Source organism: Acomys minous (genome assembly GCF_964271855.1).
Source record: "Acomys minous genome assembly, chromosome: 5".
Taxonomy (NCBI): Eukaryota; Metazoa; Chordata; class Mammalia; order Rodentia; family Muridae; genus Acomys; species Acomys minous.
In genome coordinates, this window is record NC_140494.1 from 93,895,127 (window position 1) to 93,917,696 (window position 22,570).

The 22,570-nt window shown below is 39.9% G+C and overlaps 1 protein-coding gene across 7 annotated transcripts in view; it reads left to right on the forward strand.

Annotated features, from left to right (window-relative positions):
- The window catches only part of ARHGAP32 (Rho GTPase activating protein 32), a 234,682-nt gene that overhangs the window by 56,512 nt on the left and 155,600 nt on the right, over nt 1-22,570 (forward strand). For 4 of the 7 annotated variants that reach the window (XM_084783257.1, XM_084783258.1, XM_084783259.1 and 1 more), the window contains exon 1: nt 22,222-22,428. The exons of 2 other annotated variants lie outside the window; for them this stretch is intronic. In XM_084783257.1, coding sequence (XP_084639383.1) covers nt 22,313-22,428 — 116 coding nt within the window. In that variant the 5' untranslated portion in view covers nt 22,222-22,312. Of the gene's footprint in view, nt 1-15,188; nt 15,231-22,221; nt 22,429-22,570 lie in introns of those variants that run through there. One more of the 7 variants, XM_084783263.1, reaches the window with a different exon arrangement.

Here is a 22,570-nt window from a genome sequence, read left to right on the forward strand (position 1 = left end):
GTGTGTTGACATAGTCATTCCAGTTGTCTTTTTTCCCTGTCTTTCACTTTCGACTTGTTTCTATCTTTATATAGCCATGTAATGATGGAAATAGGTTCTGAGTGATGTCTAGTGACACTAGGTCACTAGATAATGTCTCATGGGGTTACTGAGGTAAATATAGTTTGTCCTTGATAGAATGATCTTACATAGTATTTGACTATATTTAAAATATCTCTTGTAAATGGCACATGTGTTGCCAATGGAATTCTTATTAGAAAACCTAGTCTATGTACATTGAATGTAGTTACTGATAAGATAGGATTTATGCTTCCTACTTGTCGTCTGTGTTTCATATCTTTTTAATATCTTTATTCCTCCATATAGTTTTCTTTCCTACATTTAGTGTTCACTTAATGGCCAGAGGCAATGCAGCTTTTCTGCTAGATATTTTCTAGTATATACCATTTAAAATTTTCTTTTCTCATTAAAAAATTACTGTTTGAGAATTTTATAAATTCATGTAACATATTTTGTTCATATTCATCCCTGACTCCATCTTTTCCAATTTCTCCCTCATTAAAAAATTACTGCTTGAGAATATTATAAATTCATATAACATATTTCGTTCATATTCATCCCTGACTCCATCTCTTCCAATTTCTCCCACATTCCACCATCACTTTTTTCCTCTCAGCCTCCTTCCCCACCCCCAAAGGGTTTCTCTGTGTAACAGAGCCCTGGCTGTCCTGGACTCACTTTGTAGACCTCCAACCCACAGAGATGCACCTGTCTCAGCTTCCTGAGTGCTGGGATTAAAGGCATGTGCCCACCTGTCCTTCATGTGTGTGTTTGTTTGTTTCTTTCTTTTAGTTTGTTTTGTTTTGTTTAAACCATATATTCAAGGATGCCACCGACTGGAGCATGGGCAGTTCATCAGGGGCCACATCCCTGAAGAAAACTGACTCTTCCCTCAGCAGCCATCCACTGTCTATAGCTCCTTAGCTGGAGACTCTGTGAGGCCCTCCCCATCCATGTTGGGAATTTGGTTGGCTTGATCATGTGCATGCAGTCCTAGCCATTGTGAGTTCATGGTTGCACCAGCTCTATTTTCTGAGGAACACTTATTGTGAGTTCATATGTGCAACAGCTCCTGCAAGTCTTGGCAAATACTGTTCATTTCTTTTCTCTCCCATCCTTCCTTCCTTCCTTCCTGTTAATTAATTAATTTATTCACATCCTGATTGTAGCCACCTCTCTCCTCTCCTCCCAGTGCCACCCTCTCTCCCTCTTCCCCTTTCCCCCCTCTACTACTCAGAAAAGGGGAGCTCCCCCCAACTGCAGCACGTCAGGTAGCCATCAGGACTGAGCACATCCTCTTCCCATGTGGCCTGTGAGGCAGCCCCACAGGGGGAAGTTATCAAAAAGCAAGTGCAACAGAGTCCATCTCAGAGACAGTACCTACTCCCCTTACTTGGGGACCTACATGAAGCCCAAACCTTGCATCAGCTACATTTGTGTAGGGGCCTAGGTCTAGTCCATGCATGGTCTTTGGTGCTTCAGTCAACACAAAGTCCCTCTGGGACCCTGTTATTTGGCTCTGTTGGTTTTCTTGTGGAGCTCCTGTCCCCCTTCAGGACCTCTTATCCACCTCCCTCCCCGCTTTTCCACAAGATTTCCTACTGTTTTAAACCACCGCTGGGTGGAGCTTCTCAGAGGACAACTCCACTGTATGAAAGCATAGCAGAGTATCGTTAATAGTGTCAGAGGTTGGCTTTCTCCCATGGGGTGGGTCTCAGATTGGGCCAGGCATTGGTTGGACATTCTGTGTCTAACCAATAAAAACAAATGGTGTTTGTTTTATTTTTTAAAAAGTTATTTTGTGGTTACTCTAATGTCTTAGGACTTCTGTTTCTATAAAAAACATAATGAAATTCAGCTTGGGGAGGAAAGGGTTCATGTCATCTCACAGGTTGCAGTCCATCATCCAGAGAAATCAGGGCAGAAGCTGGAGGCAGGAAATAACTGATAGAGAGGCCATGCAGGAATTCAATTTACTGGCTTGTTCAGGCTGTTTTCTTATACCACCGGGACTGTGGGTATTACCACTACTGGGCTGGGCCCTCCCACATCAATCATCCATTAAGGAAATGCCTTGTAGGCTTGCCTTTAGGCCAGTTTGGTGGGGACATTTTCTCAGTTGAGAGTCTGTCTTCCCAGATGACTCTAGCCTATGTCAAGTTGACATAAAAACTAGCCAGCACACCTACGGAGTGTAATTGTTAAAGAATGAATTAATGCTAATTTAATTTCAGCAGCATACAAAGTCTTTGTTCTTGTTTAGTATTTTTTCCTCTCTCTTTGTATTACTGTTTACTAAAAAATACTCTTTATATACTGTGTACACATCAAGATATTTTACAATTATTGCTTTAAAATTAGAAGAAATCAAAGAAAAACAGATGTAGATAAAATTTGTTTATATGGCCTTTCTTATTTCTGTAGTTACTTTGCTGATATGCATTCAGTTTATAGTTCTTTGTATGTATTGTTTATAAAGGGCTCTGTTTGCACTGTCCTAAAGGTCTTTGTTTTTAGTGGTTTTCATGGGATAGTTTGCTAACTACAAATACTGTTATCTTGTTTTTGGCCATCTTCAACTATTATTCTCATGTCAAGGGTCTTTTTTTAAATGGTAAGTTGCTCCTCTTACAGTTAATATTGTCATGTATTTGTACTTTAAATTGGAGGAAGTCTCCTGTATCTTTTAGTGCAGCAAGGCATATCACTTGGAATTAAATGGTCAAGGTTAAGTTCTGGCATTTTCTCTGAGTAACACTTGTTCCTGTAAGATTGTTTCACCTGTCTCACCTGCATGCTGCAGAAAAGACTAAGATGTCAGCTTTTATGTTCTTGCTGGCAGAACGTGAACAGGTAAATTGCCCTGTTATATAAAGTGCCATTTGAGGATACAGTGACTCTTGGTTTACTTTACATGTCATATTTCCTCTTGAGAGTAGCAAGAGAAAATACGCTGCAGTCCATAAGAAAGACTCCAGCTACTTAAAAGTAATTAGTGTGAAGGTTCCAGGTATGCTTCACCCAGTATTCCTTCTTCTCCTCCTGCTGCTCAGGAAATGCTAGAGATAATCATCATTGTCAGTATCGTCCAGGACTCATTACTTATGCATTGCCCATCGGCAGGTTTCTTTGGTACTGAGCTCAGGATAAAGAGGCCATTGATGTTAATGGAGTTATGGAAAGGAATAAGAGATGTCAGTGTCCACCTCAGTATTATGAAGCATGTTTGGAAGAAACAGAAAGAGTGGGTATGGAATGTGGACCCCTCTGTATACTCATAGTTGGTATCAATTTTAGGCATAGATACTTCTGTCTGTGCCCTTTGTTCTCCGTCCTCCCAGCATCACCTCTGCAGGACAAGTGCAGGAGAACCATGTACATGGACACAGAAATAACAGTTTCAAAGCCTTTTGGTTTTAATAGGATTTTAAGAGGGAGCAGAACTAAAACGTGTCTTTTCGGCTTACTTTCTTCATGGTAGAGTTCTCAGCCACTGTCTGATCACCACCTGCTTTTGTTGTCTTACTGTAGCTCAGGCTGGCCTCTTGACTCAGGCCCCCCGCCCCCGCCCCCAAACCCTGGGATTAGAGACATACACTGCCAGGCTCAATTTCTAATTTTATTTTTTGTATTCAAGCATTGAAGGTCATGCTATACTTATTTGTTTATGTGATGCTTGTATCCAAAAAAGTCAATCCCTGAAATAGGAATTTGTGGTTTTTATGCAGCTTTTTTTCTGTTGTGTGTTTCTGGGGGACAATGTGAATTTTCAATTTTCTTTGTATCATGTTGAAGAAATTATGCAGTTTGTAGGTCTTATTCTTTTTATTTTATTTCTTGTATGCCTTTTCTCTTTGATAATCCGGAGGCATATAATCTTCTGAGTGCCTGGTCTTGTCTCCATGGCCTCATGCTAGTCACCCACTTAGGGCATGTAGATGCCCTCTACTTGCCTTTGGAAAACCCTGCTTAATTGATGAGTCTCAGAGTTTAGTCTCTTTAAAAACCACTTTGGGTAATTCTCCTTTGTCCTTAAGCTTGAGAACCACTGCACCAGTAGCTCAACTTTATTGTGGGATAGTTACCTTTGCAAACTCTCCACAGAGCCGGACTTGGACCTTAACTTGTAAAGGAACCAGTCAGCTGGAAGTTGTTCAGTGTGCAGATTTCTGAGCCCTAACTTCCTAGGTCTAGAGTTACCCAAGAAATCTGTGATCTCAGCGGTCCTAGGATACCAGATAAGTCTGGCATTGAGTGAGACTGGAGTCTAGAATCTGAGATGGTCCTCTTGAGAAAAATCTGACTAAGGCAAGGTACAATTGAAATCTGTCTTCGCTGTTTAAGTGGAACTCCCGGAGAAACAGATATCATTTTGCCATTTCTATTGAAAGCAAAGTAGTTGAGCAGGAAAGATTGGGGGTGGATGTAATTATAGATCTCTTAGAATTCAGTTTTTATTTGGTATCTGTAGTAGGCTTATTTGGGGCCAGAGAGTACCTTTACAGCTCCCTAATTGGTACGTTCACCGTATACCTACTTCTGTCTTCCTGTGCTGCCTTTGAAAATGACACCCTCTGTCTTAGCTTTCTGCCTTTAACACGTACTTTACACTCTCTATTGCCTCATGAAGTTAATTTCTCTGACCTTAACAGGTATTGGGTGTTATATTTCGACTTCACTGTTCAGAAAGCTGTGCCATTTTCAGTAATAAACACATCCTAAAAATGATGGTTTTGTTTTGTCCAGAAGTGAAAATGGCCTGATGTTTTTTGTTGTACTGTTTTAGACTAATTCTTTTCTACCTTCTTTTGCTCACAAAGCTCATTCATATGTTTTTCTGTCCATAATAACCATGCATCCCCAACCTCCTGAGCCACACACAGACCCTTCCTTTCTTTTGCGTTAAAACTCAACCCACGATTATCTGTTTGCCTTGTCTATTCTGAGTTCTCTTGCACACAGCCAGTGGTGAGGTAAACATTTCAGAGGGCTTTAAGCTGCATTATCTCAGTTAATGATACTCTGGTTTTAAAAGTTAATACAATGTCAAAGCCTGTTCCCAATACAGGAGGAAGAACATATTCATTGTTATAGGATCAGGTCTGTCAGGTCTAGTTTTTTTTCTTAAGCAGTTTGTGCAAATATTATATCTGTAGAACCTCCACTTTCTTAGTATCTAATTCCTTGCCATTGTTTTTCCATCAGCTGAGGGTGAATAGATGTTATTGAGCACAGGGTTGTCTGGGTTTGTTTTTCCCTTGGCAAAGAGTTATTGAGATAGAGTCTTCTGTTGAAGCTTAAAAGCGAAATTATACAAAATGAGGCTGAACATTGTATGTGCGAATGATTAATACAAATATTAATAATGTTTAGATTTTAGGTTTTTATTTGCCCATAGGATCTGCTTATATCTATTTTTCACTTCAGGGATCTGAATATTTATTATTATATGGTCAAAAGTAGAGCTATGGTCTGATTTGTTAAAGCTGGAGGCTAGGAGTCTTATTGTGCCTTTTCACAAATAACATGCTAATGCTATTACAATTATTAAAACATTAGAAAAAATTGAAAGTTTCTGTAGAAATTTTTATTTCTAGGCCAGAAAAGTGTTGCTAGCCAGACAGTTAGCTGGTCTGGGAATATGGTTTCTGCTGATGCACGGCTGACTAGTACCCGCTTTGCTGGGCTTGTATGAGGCATGGATGGCAGAGCAGACCCTAGGGGCAGCTGAAACATAGGCTCAAGCCTTTTCTATGTGCCAGTTGTGCCATTCTGGAAGTAGTGCAGGAAAGTGCCTTATCCTTAACTCAGTCAGAACAAGAACCCTTGGAAAGAACATGCTCAGTAAATTCTGTGGCAATATCATGGAAAAGTGTGAGACATCAGTACTTACGTGTATGTTCCGGTGCACACATAGCTGGAGCTTGTATCTCTGGTGAGAAAAAAGTATAGCTTTCAACTGAAGCTTTTTCTTTTTAAAAATAATGCCCCAGCTATAAGAGAAAAATTAAAATTAAAATTCAGTCATCAAGTTCTTGAGAGAGAAATCTGAGTTAGATCCCTAGTGAATTGCGTGTCTACCCTCCACCCTGAGGCTATGTGTATGTGTGAGTGAGGAAATGTATCTTTTTCCAGTGTCACCCAAAGTAAGGTTAAGAGGTTTATGTTCTCTCTGTCTCTGTCTCTGTCTCTGTCTCTCTGTCTCTCTGTCTCTGTCTGTCTGTCTGTCTGTCTGTCTGTCTGTCTGTCTGTCTCTGTTTCTCTCTCTGTGTGTCTCTCTGTGTGTATGTGTGTCGTCCCATCCTGTGTTGTCCTCCCCTTTCCCCCATGGGTTTGGATGAGACTTACTTTCTTTGGTCAGTTCTGATTCCTTCCATTACAGATGTTTCCCCCCAGCATGTCCTACTAACCACTATACACACAGATGTAAAGATCAGCTTCCTGGAGACGCCTGGAGCTTGCAGTACTCACCCTGTGTTACCTCCCAGGCTGTATATAGGGACCCTGACCTTCTCATTCATGTCTAGCTTCCCAGGCTTTCCATAAAAAATCTGGTGGAAGCTTTTATAACCTTGTAACTGTTGTATTAGGTATGGCTGCAAAGCCTATGTCACATGAGCAATCCCAAAGTCTGCTGTATCCAGTGGCAGCTGAGCTTCCCTGGGACCATAGTTTTATGGGAGCCTTTTAGTGCCCAAGTGGCTGAGCATCATGAAGGCAATATTGTGGCAACAATTCTGTTGGTGGCTTTGTGCCAGCAGGGTGACCTGAGGCACTCTTTTTTAAAAAAAGAATTTTTTTTCAAATATATACCCTGAAGACTACAAATGGGGTTTGTTTAGTTCCTAGGTTTTTCAAAGGTATTTTTTTCTGTTGTCCTGGAGTGCCACCACTGCTGCCCACTCCCTGACCCCATTTAAAAGGATGAAGAGTTAACAGTTTTTTTTTTTAAAGTTTGTTTTTATAAATGAGTTTGTGTGTTTTGCCTGCATGGGTGTTTGTGCATGACTAGCATGCAGTGCCTGCAGAGGCCAGAAGAGAGCATTGGATGCCTTTGAACTGGAGTTAAAGATGGTGGCTGCCATGTGGGTACTGGAAATGAACCCTGGTCCTCTGGAAGAGCACCAAGTCCTCTTAACTGCTGAGCTGTCTCTCCAGCACTGTTTGCTGTTTTAAGTGTTAATTTATATCTTAATAAACAGTGGCTGCTTGAGTCCTATTTTGCACAGGCTTAGCTGTTAAAACTAAAGGTGTTTCTGCTGTGCTATTTTTTTTTCTTCCTAATCATTCCTGTAAATTTGTCCCAAAAAAGCCAGCAATATCTGTGCCATGCCCTGAACCTTGAGCGCCCCTGACATTTCCTCCACTAGATTAATTAGCCCGTTGCCTCTAAGGTCATTCAGAGTCTCAAATATGTGTTAGAAATGTAGGCAAGTTCTTCATCAGACTGTAACACGAATGGTCTCAAGCCTTAGTTTTCAGTGGAGTTGACTTTGGTGTTAGCTGTACTTAAGTCTGTCATAGACTCCCTTCCTGGGGTAAGCAGACATTTATGTGTTACATTTCCCCAGGAAAAGTCCGTCACAAAACATTAGATGCATATATGACTATTACATAAAATATTTTAAAAGTAGACAGTTGGTTTTGAAGAACAATTTATTTAGCATTTACCATGTTGTGACTACAATGTCAAATCTGTTGGGCATATTGTCACACTTAATTCTTATATTGTTCTTCTCAGGTTAGTGTTGGTAATCCAGTTTTTCAGTAAGGAAATTGAAGCTTAAGTTAAAATTCCTGCTGAAAAACCCAGAGAAATAAGCAAAATTCATATTTGACCTCTAGTCTAATTACCTTAGCTCCTTTTAAAGCTGACTTAAGTTACACACACACACACACACACACACACACACACACACACACACACACACACACACAAACACAGAGGCACAGGCACACACACACACACATGTACATGTGTACACATACCCCTTGGCTGGAGGGTTTTCTAAAAACTTACAAGTAAAAATATTAAAACCTCTTAAATTATATGTCTTTGGCATGTGCACATATGGTGCCCGTAGTAACTTAAGATGCCGTACAACTGGAACCACAGGTAGTTGTGAACTGCTCAACGTGGATGTAGAGGACACAGGTCCTCTTTCGTTTGTTATAGAGGGGTTCTTACTCTGTGCATCAGGCTGGCCTCAAGCCTGTGGTGCTCCTCCTGCTTTCCTCTCCCCAGTATTAGGCTTGCGATTAGTATATGTTAGTTAAAAGTTTTCAGATATTAGAAATATTGAACTTGCCATCTTTTTTGAGTATATATTTTTTTAAAAAGTGAGAAGGCATGGCATAAACCACTTCTTACGTGGTTCATGATATATAAGTTCCAGAGTTACACAAGAAATTAGTTGTAGAAAGTTCTTTTTTTTTTTTTTTTTGGTTTTTTGAGACAAGGTCTCTCTGTGTAGCCTTGGCTGCTCTGGACTCACTTTGTAGACCAGGCTGGCCTCGAACTCACAGCGATCCGCCTGCCTCTGCCTCCCGAGTGCTGGGATTAAAGGCGTGTGCTACCTATAGAAGGGAGATACCTTTCCATTGAGCTCACAGAAAACCAGCAGTATTCAGCATTGGATTTTGAATATTTTTAGATAATCCTAAAAGTTTCAGAGAGTCTGGAGAATTCCTCCTTTGTTCACATCTAATATGACCCCTGTGATAATTAATATGCATGGTCAGCAAGAATATGAGGGGAATTGGAGAGGATAATAGGGGTAGATATGACCACATTCCATTGCACACCTGTATAGTATCTCAAAAACACTTTTTTCAAAGATTGATTTTATAAAGTGAAAGAAACATCATTCCTAAGTGAAGAGAACCAGAACTGTAGAGCCATTTCCCCCCACTGTGTCTCAGTACTGTTTAGTTCAGGGGTGAAAGGGCTGCTCACACAGTTCTAAGACTTATGAATGGAAAGAACAAAATAAACACTAGCACAAGCTTTTAATTAGCTGCCTAGTGTGAAAGAAACCCTATGAATATGAGATTGGGAGCAAAAATCTCGGTGTTTGTAACGTCTACATACAGGAAGCTTCTTTGCCACTGCAGAGCTCTAGTCACAGGAAAGAAGTAATTTTCTTTTCACTTGTTTTTTTTTTTTTTTTTTTTTAATTTTTTAAAAAATTTTAATTCTTGGGTCTTTGGGGCCAAATTGTTACTGAAGCTGTATTAGTGTCATTTGTGCTTTTATCACTGGTGGGGCTTAATTCATATGACTTAGATTTCTCTATTAACTTTCTGGTTGCATGCTTTCATGGGTCTACCACAGCTGGTGAATGCTATCACAACTGCAGTCTGTAGTACAGCTGCAGCATTCTAGATGCCAGTTGGAATTAGCTAAGCAGCTAGTTGAAATAAAATGCCATTTGGTCCTTCATGCTGTAACATGTGTGTGTATGTGTGTATGTGTTTGTGATCCAGAAAACAGTAACATTCTAACTGAGAGACAAAACTGCTCAGTTTGTATATAAAGTAATATATCTTATTTGTGTTATAAAATTACTTTGATTTTAGTTTGTAGTTTAACATGGCTCTCACGTAGTTATCCACAAGTCTCAAATTTTATTACTCAAAATTTCTATTTCATTAAATTGTATTTCAAATAAAACATCTATAGAATCTGTGTTTGTGTGTGTGTGTGTGTGTGTGTGTATAAGTAAATATTTTGAGTCCCTTGGTCACTTTACTTGAAATGGCAATGATGTCCGTGACATACAGGATAATCAAGAAAAGGCCCTTAACATGCTGCTGTTCCCAATGAGATTCAGGCTTCACTAAAAAATGGGCAGAAATCATTGCTTTTTTGGTTAAATCAGAAATATACCACAGTGGGTGTTTTAACTGGCACAGAGGATATGATTTACCACCTGTAGCCTACATCTAGTCTTCCATTTGCTAATGGCAAGTGATAAAATATATTAGTAATGTAATGAAGCTACCTGCACCTGGCTGCAGGTACACCCAGAGTTAAAAGATAAAGGAGCAATTAATAGGTAAATAGTGACTAGACAGCAGTGCAAGACACACTCCAGCACCCTACCACATACTGTAGGACATGTTGAAAATGGTTCACCACCCTACCAAAGGAGAAATAAACGTAAACACCAATCCAGGCACAAACCTGGGTTGTTTGATCTTCAGTGGTGTCCTGCCAGTAAGATATGCTTGTGTGAGTAACCAACCAATATCTGATTTAACTTAAGGCCTCACTTCATGGGATGGAATCCATACTTGACACTGCTTGGCTGACCTAGAACCTGAGACTAGATGGCCCAAGGACCTAGGGGAAAATCAAATTCTAGTGTTCTAAAAATTAAAAATGGTAGCAATAAAATGACTCCTAATTATATTCTCCTCTACTCATAGATCAGACATCACCAGAGAAACGTCCCCCTGCCGTAGATGGGAACAAATACAGAGACCCCAGACCAGATACTGCAGAAAATGAGAGACCAGGGAATACTCAGCCCTAAATAGGATGTCTTCACTAAACCCCACTCCTTATGACTCAGGGGACCCCGTGAAAGAGGAGTCGAAAAGAGTGTAAGAGCCAGAGGGGATGGAGGACACAGACACACACAGACAGACAGACAGACACACACATACAGCAAAAACGAAACAAAAAATAGCAATCTCCCTCCCCAACCAACAGGATTAATACACATATGAACTCACAGAGACTGAGGCAGCATATATAGGGCTTGTAAGGTCTGTACCAGATGGGGTCATAGAACTCAAAAGAGAAGTAGACACATGCTTATATACCTAACCTAGAAACTGTCTCCAGTTAATAATCCCTTGCAAATGAAATTTTACTTTTCTCCAAGGGACTCCGCCTGGGGAGACACATTACTCTTAAGGGTAGGCTGTATGTTTACCAGTAGTAGATAGACAACACAAAACAAACTCAACGACGTCATTGGAAGTTCATTATCTTTTTTTGTTGTTTTATTTTTTGAGACAGGTCTCTTTGTGTGGCCATTGCCGTCCTGGAACTCACTGTGTAGACCAGGTTGGCCTCGAATTTAGAGATCTGTCTCCCTCTGCCTCCTAAATGCTGGGATTAAAGGTGTGCACCACTACTGCCTGGCTAGAAGTTCCTTATCTCACATTGTGCGTGTCTGGCTTAAAAAAATTGCCTTATTTTTAATTTTAGTTATATATATTTAATAATATTTAATTACATATAAATATATTAAAGAAAAATATTTTTTTAATCTACAGGTCCTTTGTGTATATCATGGCTTCCAGTTCGTTAAAAAAATTTTTTTTTATATAAATACATTCATTTCTTTCTTCTTTCCTTTTTTTTCCCAACTGCAGTAGTTTCCCCGCCCCCCTCCATTCCTTTCCCCTTTCCTCTGCTGTGTCTGTGTCCTTTGGATCCCTCACCTCCCAACCCCCTAGCTTTCTCTTAAGAAAAGTTCAGACCTTCATGGATATCAAGTTGCAGTAAGACTAGGTCCCTCCTCTCTTATTGAGGTGGAAGAGGCAACCTCTTAGGATGAAAGGGCCCCAAAGCAGGCTAAAGAGTGAGAGACAGCCCCCGCTTCTACTGTTAGGAGTCCTACAAGAAGTCCAAGCTATACAACTGTAACATGTGCAGAGGGCCTGGGTTAATCCCGTATAGGCTCTGGTGGTAGTTCAGTCTCTGTGAGCCCCTACTTGGTTGATTTTGGGTTTTCTTGTGGTGTCCTTGAACCTTCTGGCTCCTACACCCTTCTTCCACAGGATTCCCTGAGCTTTTGTTTGGCTGTGGTTCTCTGCCTCTCGTTCCATCTGTTGCTGGATGAAGCCTCTCTCACGACAATTGGGCTAGGCAACACTTTTTGAACATAGCAAAATATCATTAGGAATCATTTTCTATCCTAGGTCTCTGGGCTGTCCTTCCTCTGGATCCTGGCCCCTCCCTCTCCCAGCATGAGTCTCAAGCTGGATCAGTCATTGGTAGCACAGAAATTGTGGGAGTGGCCAATCAATGATTGGTTTAGATTAATGGTTTTATGGAATTTCCAAGTATGTCTCTGTGTTTATATCTGTTTTCTGTGCCTTTTCTTGGGCTCTTTTCTTTCTGTTCATTTTGTTCTGTTCTTATGTATTAGTATTTATTTTACTATTTTGTTTAATTTAATTTATTACTGTCTCTTAGAAGCTAGTTTGTTTTCTAATGAGAGCCAAAAAGGGTAGGTTTGGATGAGAGAGAGGTGGGGAGGATTGAAGTTACAGATGGATATATGCTGCCATGCAGGGTGTTAGGAATTAAAGCCAGTTCTCTTCACACATGCACACACATGCACACACACGCACACACCCCAAACCTCTGATTTTGACCAGTAGATATTTGTTTGTAGCTTCCTAAACCACTTCTGACCTAAGAACTTAGTCCTTATGCACACGTATGTAAAACGCTCTCTCCTAGGTAACTAAGCAGTTATTAACTGTTGTCTGAGCATATGTGGTTTTTTTCGTCTCCATCTTCTCCATTTGCCTGCCATGTGTGCATGTGCGTGTGCGTGCGTGTGTGTGTGCATGACGTGCAGGTGCTTCATATTGCCATCCAGTAGCTTTCTTCCCTAGTCTCTAACTACCTTCATGCTACTGATTTCAACAAAGTAAAGTTAGAGTTAAAATAGTTTTCAACTGAAGGTTTGAATGCTCAGTAGACTTGATAGTCTTAAACAAAGCCCTTTCTTTTAAGTTGTTAGTGAAAAGCCATCTTGGAATAGCTTTGAATCAGTTACTAAGGAGAGGATGCCTCTTAGACTGAGGAAACAGTTATAGTTTGTTCAGTGTAGTTAACGGTGCTGTGACTGTCCTTTCTTGTAGTGTATCATTCCTTGAGATGTGGTGTTACACCTATTTTATTATTATGTCCTTTACTATTAAGTGGGGTAGTGAATTCAATTTTGAAAGCTTTTTAATTTTATTTTTTGAAACTTGGATTCCCTAAATTCCGTGCTTTAGATGGAAATTTCCCATCCTTTTCTTGGCTTCATTTCTTTTTGTCATCTGTCATTTTGTTTGAAATGTTAGTGCTTTGAAAATAGCAAGCCCCTGTATGAACATCTTAAAAATCATGTTACTACTGAGAATTTAAATTTGGAAGCAACAGAATAGATGGTAATCATGGCAGCACTCTGGCAAGTTGTTCTTTCTGTTCTTTGAAGAACTCCTTGTTAGTTTGTGACTACCTGCAGAATCTGGGTCTGCATTAACTTCTCTGGACCTACATCTGATGATACGAGGCATAGGTTACAGTATCAGTTTTCTCGATGGAGAGTGGGACAGGGGAAAATGCAGTCCTTCTTGGCCAGACTGGGCCAGATGGGCCTGGACAGGATGGACATGGAGGTCACGCGTATTCCTGTTTTATTACCTTAAATTTCTGACACCATGAGTCCATGTTTTCTCGGATAACGCAGGCTGTGTGCTATGGTAAACCGTCTTTGGTCTCTTGGTTCTGAGTAGTTGTTCTCCAAGCTTACCACACGGGAATGAGTGTTTCTTGATCTTCAGCTATTTTCATGTAGCAGGTCAGTTCATCCTAGTATGCGGGTTTTCTAGCCTTAGCATGATTCTTAGTCTCTATTGTCTACTCTGAGGATAGTCTGTAGTTTGAATTGATTCTGTGTTGTTGTTCTTAAACAGTGGGAACTAAGCAGACAATGGTACCAAATATGGATTGTTCATATGTGTGCAAGTGTTGTCATTGTCTTTAGCTGACTGTGTGGAAGAACAAACATGTTGTAGATTGCAGTGAAGATAAAAGAACCCATTTAGGCTATAAACTATCTGGCACTTGAAACTTTTCAATATCATAGGTCTTGAAGGCCTGCCCACTTATACCTGGTAAACAAGTTATCTACCAATGGACATTTGATCACATTATACATGGATACATGTGAGAGAGAGAGCATGTACATGCATATGTGTGTATTGTACACATAAGTGTGTCTTGCTTATATGAATAATACTTATTTTAGAAGACTGGTAGGTAGCCAGAAAACATTAAGCTAAAGTACTTTTTGTAGCTTTTAAGAATTTTTGATTTTGGGCTATACATGAGGTCTGGCTGTTCAATTCCCTTCACTCTCTGTTCCCCTAAAAATGGTGAGCAAAAGTAAATGGAGAAATGGAGGAGGCAGGGACGCTTCAGTGAAAAGAGACTTAGGAGATCTGCTAGCTGTCATGTCACAGTGGACTGCTTCTGACTTAAACAGATGAGCTGATAGAGAATGGAAAAAGGGTTAATGACAGCCAGAAAGCGATTTGCTGACTAGCTTTTCAGGTAAGGGATGATCACTTCTCTAAGACAATGTCATTATTTAAAAGGTTTTAGAGTTCAAGCATTAGTATCTGAGCAATTTTTAGTACTCATTTAAAAAAAAGTCTAGCTTGGTTGCCTGAGCTCATAATCCCAGCTCTAGTGAGGGAGTACGAGGCAGATCCCTTGGGTTCACTGGGATTCCAGCCTAGCCTGCTGAGCAAGCTCCCAGCCAGGAAGACCCCACCTCAAAAAGCAAGGTAGTTCACACCTGAGGAGTGACCTCCAAGGTTAATCTGGTCTCCATACATGTACACATATATACATACAATTTTTAAAAAAGACATGTTGAATTATAAAAGGAGTAAATGATATCTAGGATTTGCTTGCTTACAAGCCAGTGAGGCCAGTGAAGTAGGAAAGTCAAGGAGTGGAGATTTTCCAGTTAATTAATTATTTAAAAATGGTGTGTATTTGTTGTGGGCTAGTGTGTGTGTGTGAAAGAGAGAGGGGGAATATGAATATGAATAGGAGTCAGTTTTTCTACTACTATGTGGGAACTGGGAATTGAACTCGGGGTGTTGGACTTGGCAGCAAGCACTTTTACCCACTGAGCCATCTTGCCAGCCTTTAGGCACTTGTTTGTCAACATCATCATCATTGTGTGTATGTATCTGTGCATGATGTAGTACACATGCCATGGTGTTCGTATGGACGTCACAGAAAACTGTGGAATTGATTCTCTTCTGTTACCTCTACGTAGGTCTGGGGATTGAGCTCAGCAAGTACCTTTACCTACTGAGTCATCTTGCTATCCCATATTATTAAGGCTGGACAAAAGGTAGCTGTTGGTTTATTCTTTTTTGATACCCTAACAATTTCCATAATAAAAGGTTAAAATATTTAGATTGAATGATATCTGAGTATGTACTAAGGATTAAAGAGTATAGTAATTGCTGTGAAAGATAATATCAAAGCATAGCATGAGATTAGGATACAGTATGAAAAAATAAAATGTTAAGTTAATTTAGGGAGAATTTTGATTCTTGATCTAAAGGAATTAACACTAGACTGACTCTGTGCTCATGTTCCGTAACATTATTTTATTTAATAATGACTTGAAAGTGCAAGAGTATTGGTGTGGGCAGTTAGGTTATGCTGAGGAAAAGCAGAAAAAGGTTCCCTTCAGGTGAAAAGGTGAAAAATCATGACCTAAGAAGAATAGAAACAGTAAGCTGACATCACCAAATTCAATCTAATTTTACTTTTGTGGAAAATTTTGAAGTATCAAAAGGTATAAAAGAGTAACAAACTTATCCATTTCAGCCTTAGTAATTTTATATATGTAAAAGCTCTCTATGTGGCTTAGCACTATCTGCAATTTCCAGTATCCACTGGCAATAATGGGGAGTTCTGTACTTCTTTGTAACCTCTGCTATGAATGTGATGATGGCAGAAAGATGAGTTTCCTGTAGTAATTGTTTAATTGTTGTCTTTCAAATGCTATTTGTTTTTATATCCCTGGGACAAAGTGGCTGATAGATATAACATAAGGGAGGAAAAATTGATCCTAGCTCATGGTTTCAGCCCATCACTGTGGGGAGGGCATGGCAGAGCAGCATGCGCTGTGGTTGCAGGAGTGTGTGGCAGAGGCTATGCATTTCATAGCAGAAGCTAAAGGAAGAACTCTGAGGCCAGAGCAGTATTTAAAAGTCAGCACTGACTGACTTCTTTTGAGAACTAGGCCCCACCTCCTAAAGGCTCTACACCCTCCCAGAATAGTGCCTCCAGCAAGGGGACATGGGGACATTGCAGAATCCACCTACAACATCTCACAATTCTGAAAGAGACTCAAATAATAATAAAACAATTTAGTAACTTACTCTGGACTTATTTTTACTTAATTATTAGGTCACTTACTCTCTTGTAAAAATAATGATAGATGTTCAGTGACAAGGGTTTTAAAAGTCAGATATTTATAGATTGAAATACTTAAAGATTTACAGATTGAAATGCTTTTAATGCTTTTCAACTTAAATGCTAAGTTTTAATACAATCACAGGAATGCAAGGATTTTGTGGTTTTAGTGATGATGATGGCTGTCATAGTATAGGTTCTTGCCTATACTATGCCATATGATGGTTTTATTATTCATAGTGCTTTATACATTAACTTTACATGGTTATTTTTTCTGTGTTTTGATTACTAGACAGCAACCCAATTTTAACTCAACAAAATCACACCATTTTTAACTCCCATGGTTAAATATTAAGTTCAGTTGTGTTTAGATGAATGATGAACCCCCCGACTTTGTATAGATTTCTGAAATTGAACATATTTTTTAATGTGTATATTTCTGCAATGGCGTGGTTCAGTCTTAAGGTGGCCATTTTAAAGAAAAGGAATTAATTCAACTAATTTGAATGGTTAAAGTTAGACTACTGTTGTATTTAATGGTACAAAATATGTTTCATCATAAAATCTTATGTTTTCTAGTCAGGTGAACCTGTTCTGCTTAAAGTGTCAGAGAAGATAATTTAAATTCTTTAATTTTTATGTTGTTGTGAAATGAATTTGCTCTGCTTTTTCTTAACACAGTTTTCCCTGTATATATAACCTTGAATTGAAGTACATATTAGTGTCTAGGGACCCATGAGCCATGAATAATATGCAATAAGGAAGAGAATTGTTGTTCAGAGTTAATTATTTTAAAGCAAGTAATACCTACAAAGATTCAGAGGTGGGTATAGTGATGTGTATCTTTAATGCCAGTATTTGAGAGACAGAGGCAGGAAGATCTCTGAGCTTAAGGTCAGCTTGGTCTACATGTTGAGTTTCAGTCCTGCCAGAGCCATGCAGTCAGACCCTGTCCCAATAACTTACCCCATACCAAAGAAAATTAAAGATACAAACAATATTACATTTAGAATGCATGCTTAGCCAACATAAAAAGATCGATAAAGTTTGTGTATCTTAAATTATGCTTTGTACATTGGAAAAAACTTTCAGTCACTGGAAATAGAATTCTTGTAAGTTTTCCTCGTATTGCAATTATTTGATACACTTATGTTATTTACCACATATATTATCCCCATTTAGAATTCAAAAACTTGTAAGCTATGGGCTTATATTTATATTTAGAGTCATTTGTAAAGCATTCTGTGACTTGGTGCCTGGCTAAGGAGACATGTTTTCATAAAAGACAATCCTGTTTTTGTGGTGAGACAAAAGGAGGCTTGAAATGAGATCGCCCATGGTTCTACCATTCTGCAACTGTCTTGCTGTGTGAGCTTCTCTTTGTGCTAGCCTAGTTGCATACTAGTGTCTACTGTTTAGCCATGTAAGTGTGTATATGAGGTGTAAGATGTGGAGTGGAGTATGGGCCGTGTCCTCACCCTTCACACACTCCCAGAAAAACAAAATACCCAAACAGAGCAATGGAACTAGCAAGGGTCAGCAAATAGGCTGAAAGTGGGAAAAGGTTGACACTGCACATTATTTCCATTAAAAGCCTCTGATATTAGATCAGAACTGTCCTAGAGCTCTGCCTGGTGCCTGTGGAATAAAGACTGTCTCTGAAGCAGGCTTGTCTGCGGTTGGGGTTCTTAAATTGTAGAAGGACCCAAATAGGCAATACCTAGAGTGGGTTTTCTATAAGCCAGTTGCCAATTGTCTCGTGTGTAAAACCTGTCCACAGTTTATGTGATCATGTGTAAAGGATGTGCAGAAGTGAGGAAGGTTAACATGCCACTGAACAAAGCAAAGGAAGGATGAAAAGGAAGTCACTAGGAGAAAGGAGAATTGTTTAGAAATAATGGAGAACCGAGACACTGTGTGTAAAAACACAAGTATCTCTTGAGAGACAGAAATGAGTAAATTTTTTTGCAAGGACAATATAAAATATAATATGAAGTATTGCACTATGTCGTGAAAAGCTGATTCTTTTTATTTTTCTTGTTCTCTTTCCTGGAGGCAAGGCCGTTCTGTTGACATCCTTAGTGAGAGTTCTGAGCATCTGTGCTGGGGTCTTTCTCTGAAGCTGAATGGTGGCCGTATGCACTGTTCTACACTTTACCGTCAGTGTTTCTGTTTGTGTGTTCCCATCATGAGCATTAGGTTACTCTGTCCTCTCCACTATGTAGCATTCCTCTCTGTGGCTTTTCAGCGAGACCGTATGTAATTCATTGTTCACCAACAGTTAGGTTCTGTTTTAGATGTTTTCTTTTTCATTATAAAGTACATTACAATGGGTGTTCCTCTTTAGAAATCAAAGGATTTCTTCCTGTAAGATGTTATGGCTAGGGAGGTTGCTATTTTGTATATTGGTGGATTTTGCTAAGTCTCCCTGCATAGAGATTGTATCTGTTTAAAGTCCCACTTGCATGCATACAGATTTTCCCTTATTATTTTTAAGTTTGTTAAAATCTTTACATCACTTCTCCCTTATTTCCCTCCAATCTGCTCTTACTATCTTTGGTCTCCCCCTTGCCATTAGGATCTCTGAGCCTTAGGTGCAGGGGTTGTGTGGTAGATGTATCTATCTAACTGGGTACCATGTGGCCCCTTGTTCTATGTTTTGATTGATTGTGGTTTTCTGTATTGGTCTCTATTGTATTTTTCCTTTTCTTTCTTTTTTTCCTCCTCCTCCTCCTCCACCCCCCTTCTTTTTTGAGACAGGGGTTCTTTGTGTGTCCTTGGCTGCCCTAGACTCACTTTGTAGACCAGGCTGGCCTCAAACTCTAAGAGATCCATCTGCCTCTGCTTCCCGAGTGCTGGGATTAAAGGCGTGGGCCACCACACCTGGCCTTCTCCCTCCCTCCCTCCCTCCCCCCCCCTCTCTCCCTCTCGTGAGACCTATACTTACCTGAGAGGATATGGATAAATATTGGAATGTAGTTAGGAGTTATGCTGCTTTAGTAAAATCTTGGTTGTAAGTTGCCCTCAAAGATCCATGACTGCACTAGCCCCAGGTAGCTAGTTAGGTTTCCAGTACCAGGCATGATGTGTCTTGTTGAGATGGTCTTAAATCCAATTACAGAGCTGCCTGTTACTGCTAAGGTGTGTGTTCCACTCCTGCACCATTCCGGATGTAGTGGTTCATAGATACCATACCTCGCTCACTAGGGTTAGTGGTTGTTTCTCTCCTTTGGAAGCTTGCATGGTATCTTCTGTTACTAAAGCTGGTCCTCAGGGAGGTTTTCAGGTGGACTTCAATTCCTCCAGGTCCTGTGCCCAAATATATGGTGTCTTCAGCAATGGAGAACTCAGTATCAATAGCCTATAGTGTTTGGGGAATCTAAGGGTGTTATCAAGCCTGATGTAGGGATTTTGTTTTTGTTTTTGTTTTGTTTTTTTTGAGACAGGGTTTCTCTGTGTTATCTTGCCTGTCCTGAACTTGCTCTGTAGACTGGGGTGGCCTTGAATTCACAGCGATCACCTACTTCTGCCTCCAAAGTGCTGAGATTAAAGGCATGCACCACCACGCCTGGCATTGTAGTTTATTCCTTTGTCCTCCCAACAGTTTTCACTGTGGAGCCCTGGATAGCCTGGAACTCACACTGATCTGTCTGCCTCTGCCTTCTGAGTGCTGGGATTAGAGTGTGTACCACCATATCTAGCTTATTAAAAACATTTAAAATCCTTGCTTATGTGGAAACATTAAAAAAAAAGTCTTTTTGTGGGTCCTCCTCCTGTTTCTGTATTTTTCACTTGTAATCAGATTGTCTTGTAGGTTTCTCTGGTTATTAACCTTTTTACCAATTTATCTTCTGAGTTATTGTATCTTGTGCTCCTTTTCTTTACTCTCTCCTTTTTACATTTTGGCTGTGTTCACAATTTCTTAGTATTGTTGTAGAATATATAAATGTATTTCTCTCTCTCTCTCTCTCTCTCTCTCTCTCTCTCTCTCTCTCTCTCTCTCTCTCTCTCTCTCTCTCTGTGGTGTGTGTGTGTGTTTACACACATGCGTGTGTAGATACAGTGATTTGTATTTGCATGTGTGGAGGCCTGAGTTTGATATTTTGATGTCCCGCTGTCACTTTCCACCTTAGTTTTGAGAGTCTTCTCACTGAACCTGGAGTGAGAATTTGGGCTAGACTGAGAGGTCAGGATTTACTCATCTCCCGCTCACAATGCTGGGGGGTTACAGACATACTCAGTCATACTCAGCTTTATAATTTGTGAAGAAATTAAAAAAAATATTTTACATGTATGTTGGTGCCTGAGAAGGCCAGAAAAGGGCATCAGACAGCTGTGAGCTACTATGTGGGTGCATGGAATTGAACCTGGGTCCTCTTTAAGAGCAGTCAGTGCTCTTAACTGTTCAGTCATCTCTTTAGCCTCCACAGTTGGCTTTCCTTATAGGTTCTGGAGAATCTAATCTTAGGTCTTCATATTTGTGTACAAGGTGTTTTATCTGCTGAACCATCACAGGCTGATAGAAACATTTTCATATAATAAGATTTATCTGTGTTTTGTGATTTTTTTTTTAACGGCTTCATAAAAATTGTGAGAACTCTATACAATTATAATGAGGAGTTTTCTTTTCTACTGTAAGATGGTTGGAAGGTGCTTTCCCATGGTTCTGTGATTCAATTTTTAGATTTACATTTCTGGTTTCTTGGGCATTTATTTTAATGTACAGAATGAGGAAGATATTTAATTCACATCCTCAGAATCTTGGTTGAATGATAAGACATTTGTTAGAGCAATTCCCATGATTGTTTTCTCATTCTGAAGTGATTATAGAGATGTGAGTTTAGTAGGACTTGTCTCTGGTAGACACAAATATTTTCAAGATATTTTTATGTAAAGTGTCAGAAAATTTCCAAATCCCTACTGTCAGGAACAATTGGTTTTTCTAAACCAGTTTTCAGGTTTGCCAACAAATTGTAGTTTCTAGCAGGAGACTAACTCTGTTTTCAGAGCTGCAGGATTAAATCAGTGACTGTTCCAGAAGTTGCAGGGAGGAAAAAGTATGTATAAGCCAAGTCACCCAGAAGTTCATTTTCCATACTCTGAAACAGGTGGATGTTATTGTTTTGTTTTTCCTTTTCTCCTTTTTGAAATCTGTTTGGACCTGTGTAAAAGTCAGGGCTCCGTGTTTGCTGCTGCTGGATAAGAGACACATCTGTAGTTGGTAACAGCATGGCTGTTTCTAAGAAGCAGTTGTGTTTACAATGTTACTGATCCTACACTTGGGCTTCCCAGTAAGCCATTTTACTGTCAGCATGGGCCTCCCCAGTGTAAGAGTGTAAACATGTTTTTGTATTGTCAGTTTGTATAATAATCCTCAATGCCTTTCGACTTTTGACACCTTTTTCTGTTTCTTTGGTAGGCCTTGGACAGGCTCCTTTTTTCTATCTCACTCTGGGCACTTGGGTAAAGGTACACCTGGCGGTTATCTCTGAGAGGAAGGAAAGATTGTCACATTAGAAGGCAGGAAGTTGGGCAGGTCCCTAGACATTGTTATCTTCCCAATGAATGGTGATCCTCCCTAACTGTGAGGTGTGTAACTGTGCCTTGCATGGTGCTGAGCACAGGACACTGGTGTGTGTGGTTATCCTTTCTAGTTTTCTGTTTGTCTTTTTAAAGGCTGAGATATAAACAGGAGCCTGCTTTTTGAAAATACCTATTACCTTGAAACGCAAAGAAAAATAGTTATTAAAAGTGGATAATTAGTGAAAGATCATCCTGGTTTGGACTCTGGTTTTTATTATGTAGGTCATGGAGCCTGAGGCAGTGGGAGGGTCTAAGGTATGACAGGTGCACAGTCATAGGCAGTGAGTGTGCGCATGGGATTTCCTGTCTGTACTCCCCACTGCAATGAAAACAGCATCACACTACTGAGTGAGCATCAGTAGCACTCACCCACCTGAACACTGGTGCTCCTTATCCCATGCCTTGAGGATCTCACAAGACCAGATGGAGACAGAAAGTGAGAGTAGCTCTTTGGGGGATGACAGTGTGTTTTGGCTGGATTCTGAAGTTATAACGCAGCTGACTGATGGAGAAGAGGAAGACAGGGAAGAGAATTTCAGGTAACTAAGGAGTTCTCAATTCTTTGTTTACTTGTGTTTTCCTCCTCCTCTGTCCTCCCTGTTTTAATCTTTTCATCGGTAAAACTTCTCGATGGGTTGGGTTGGGGTGGAAGAGGACAGCTTTTCAGTTCTCTGTAGTATT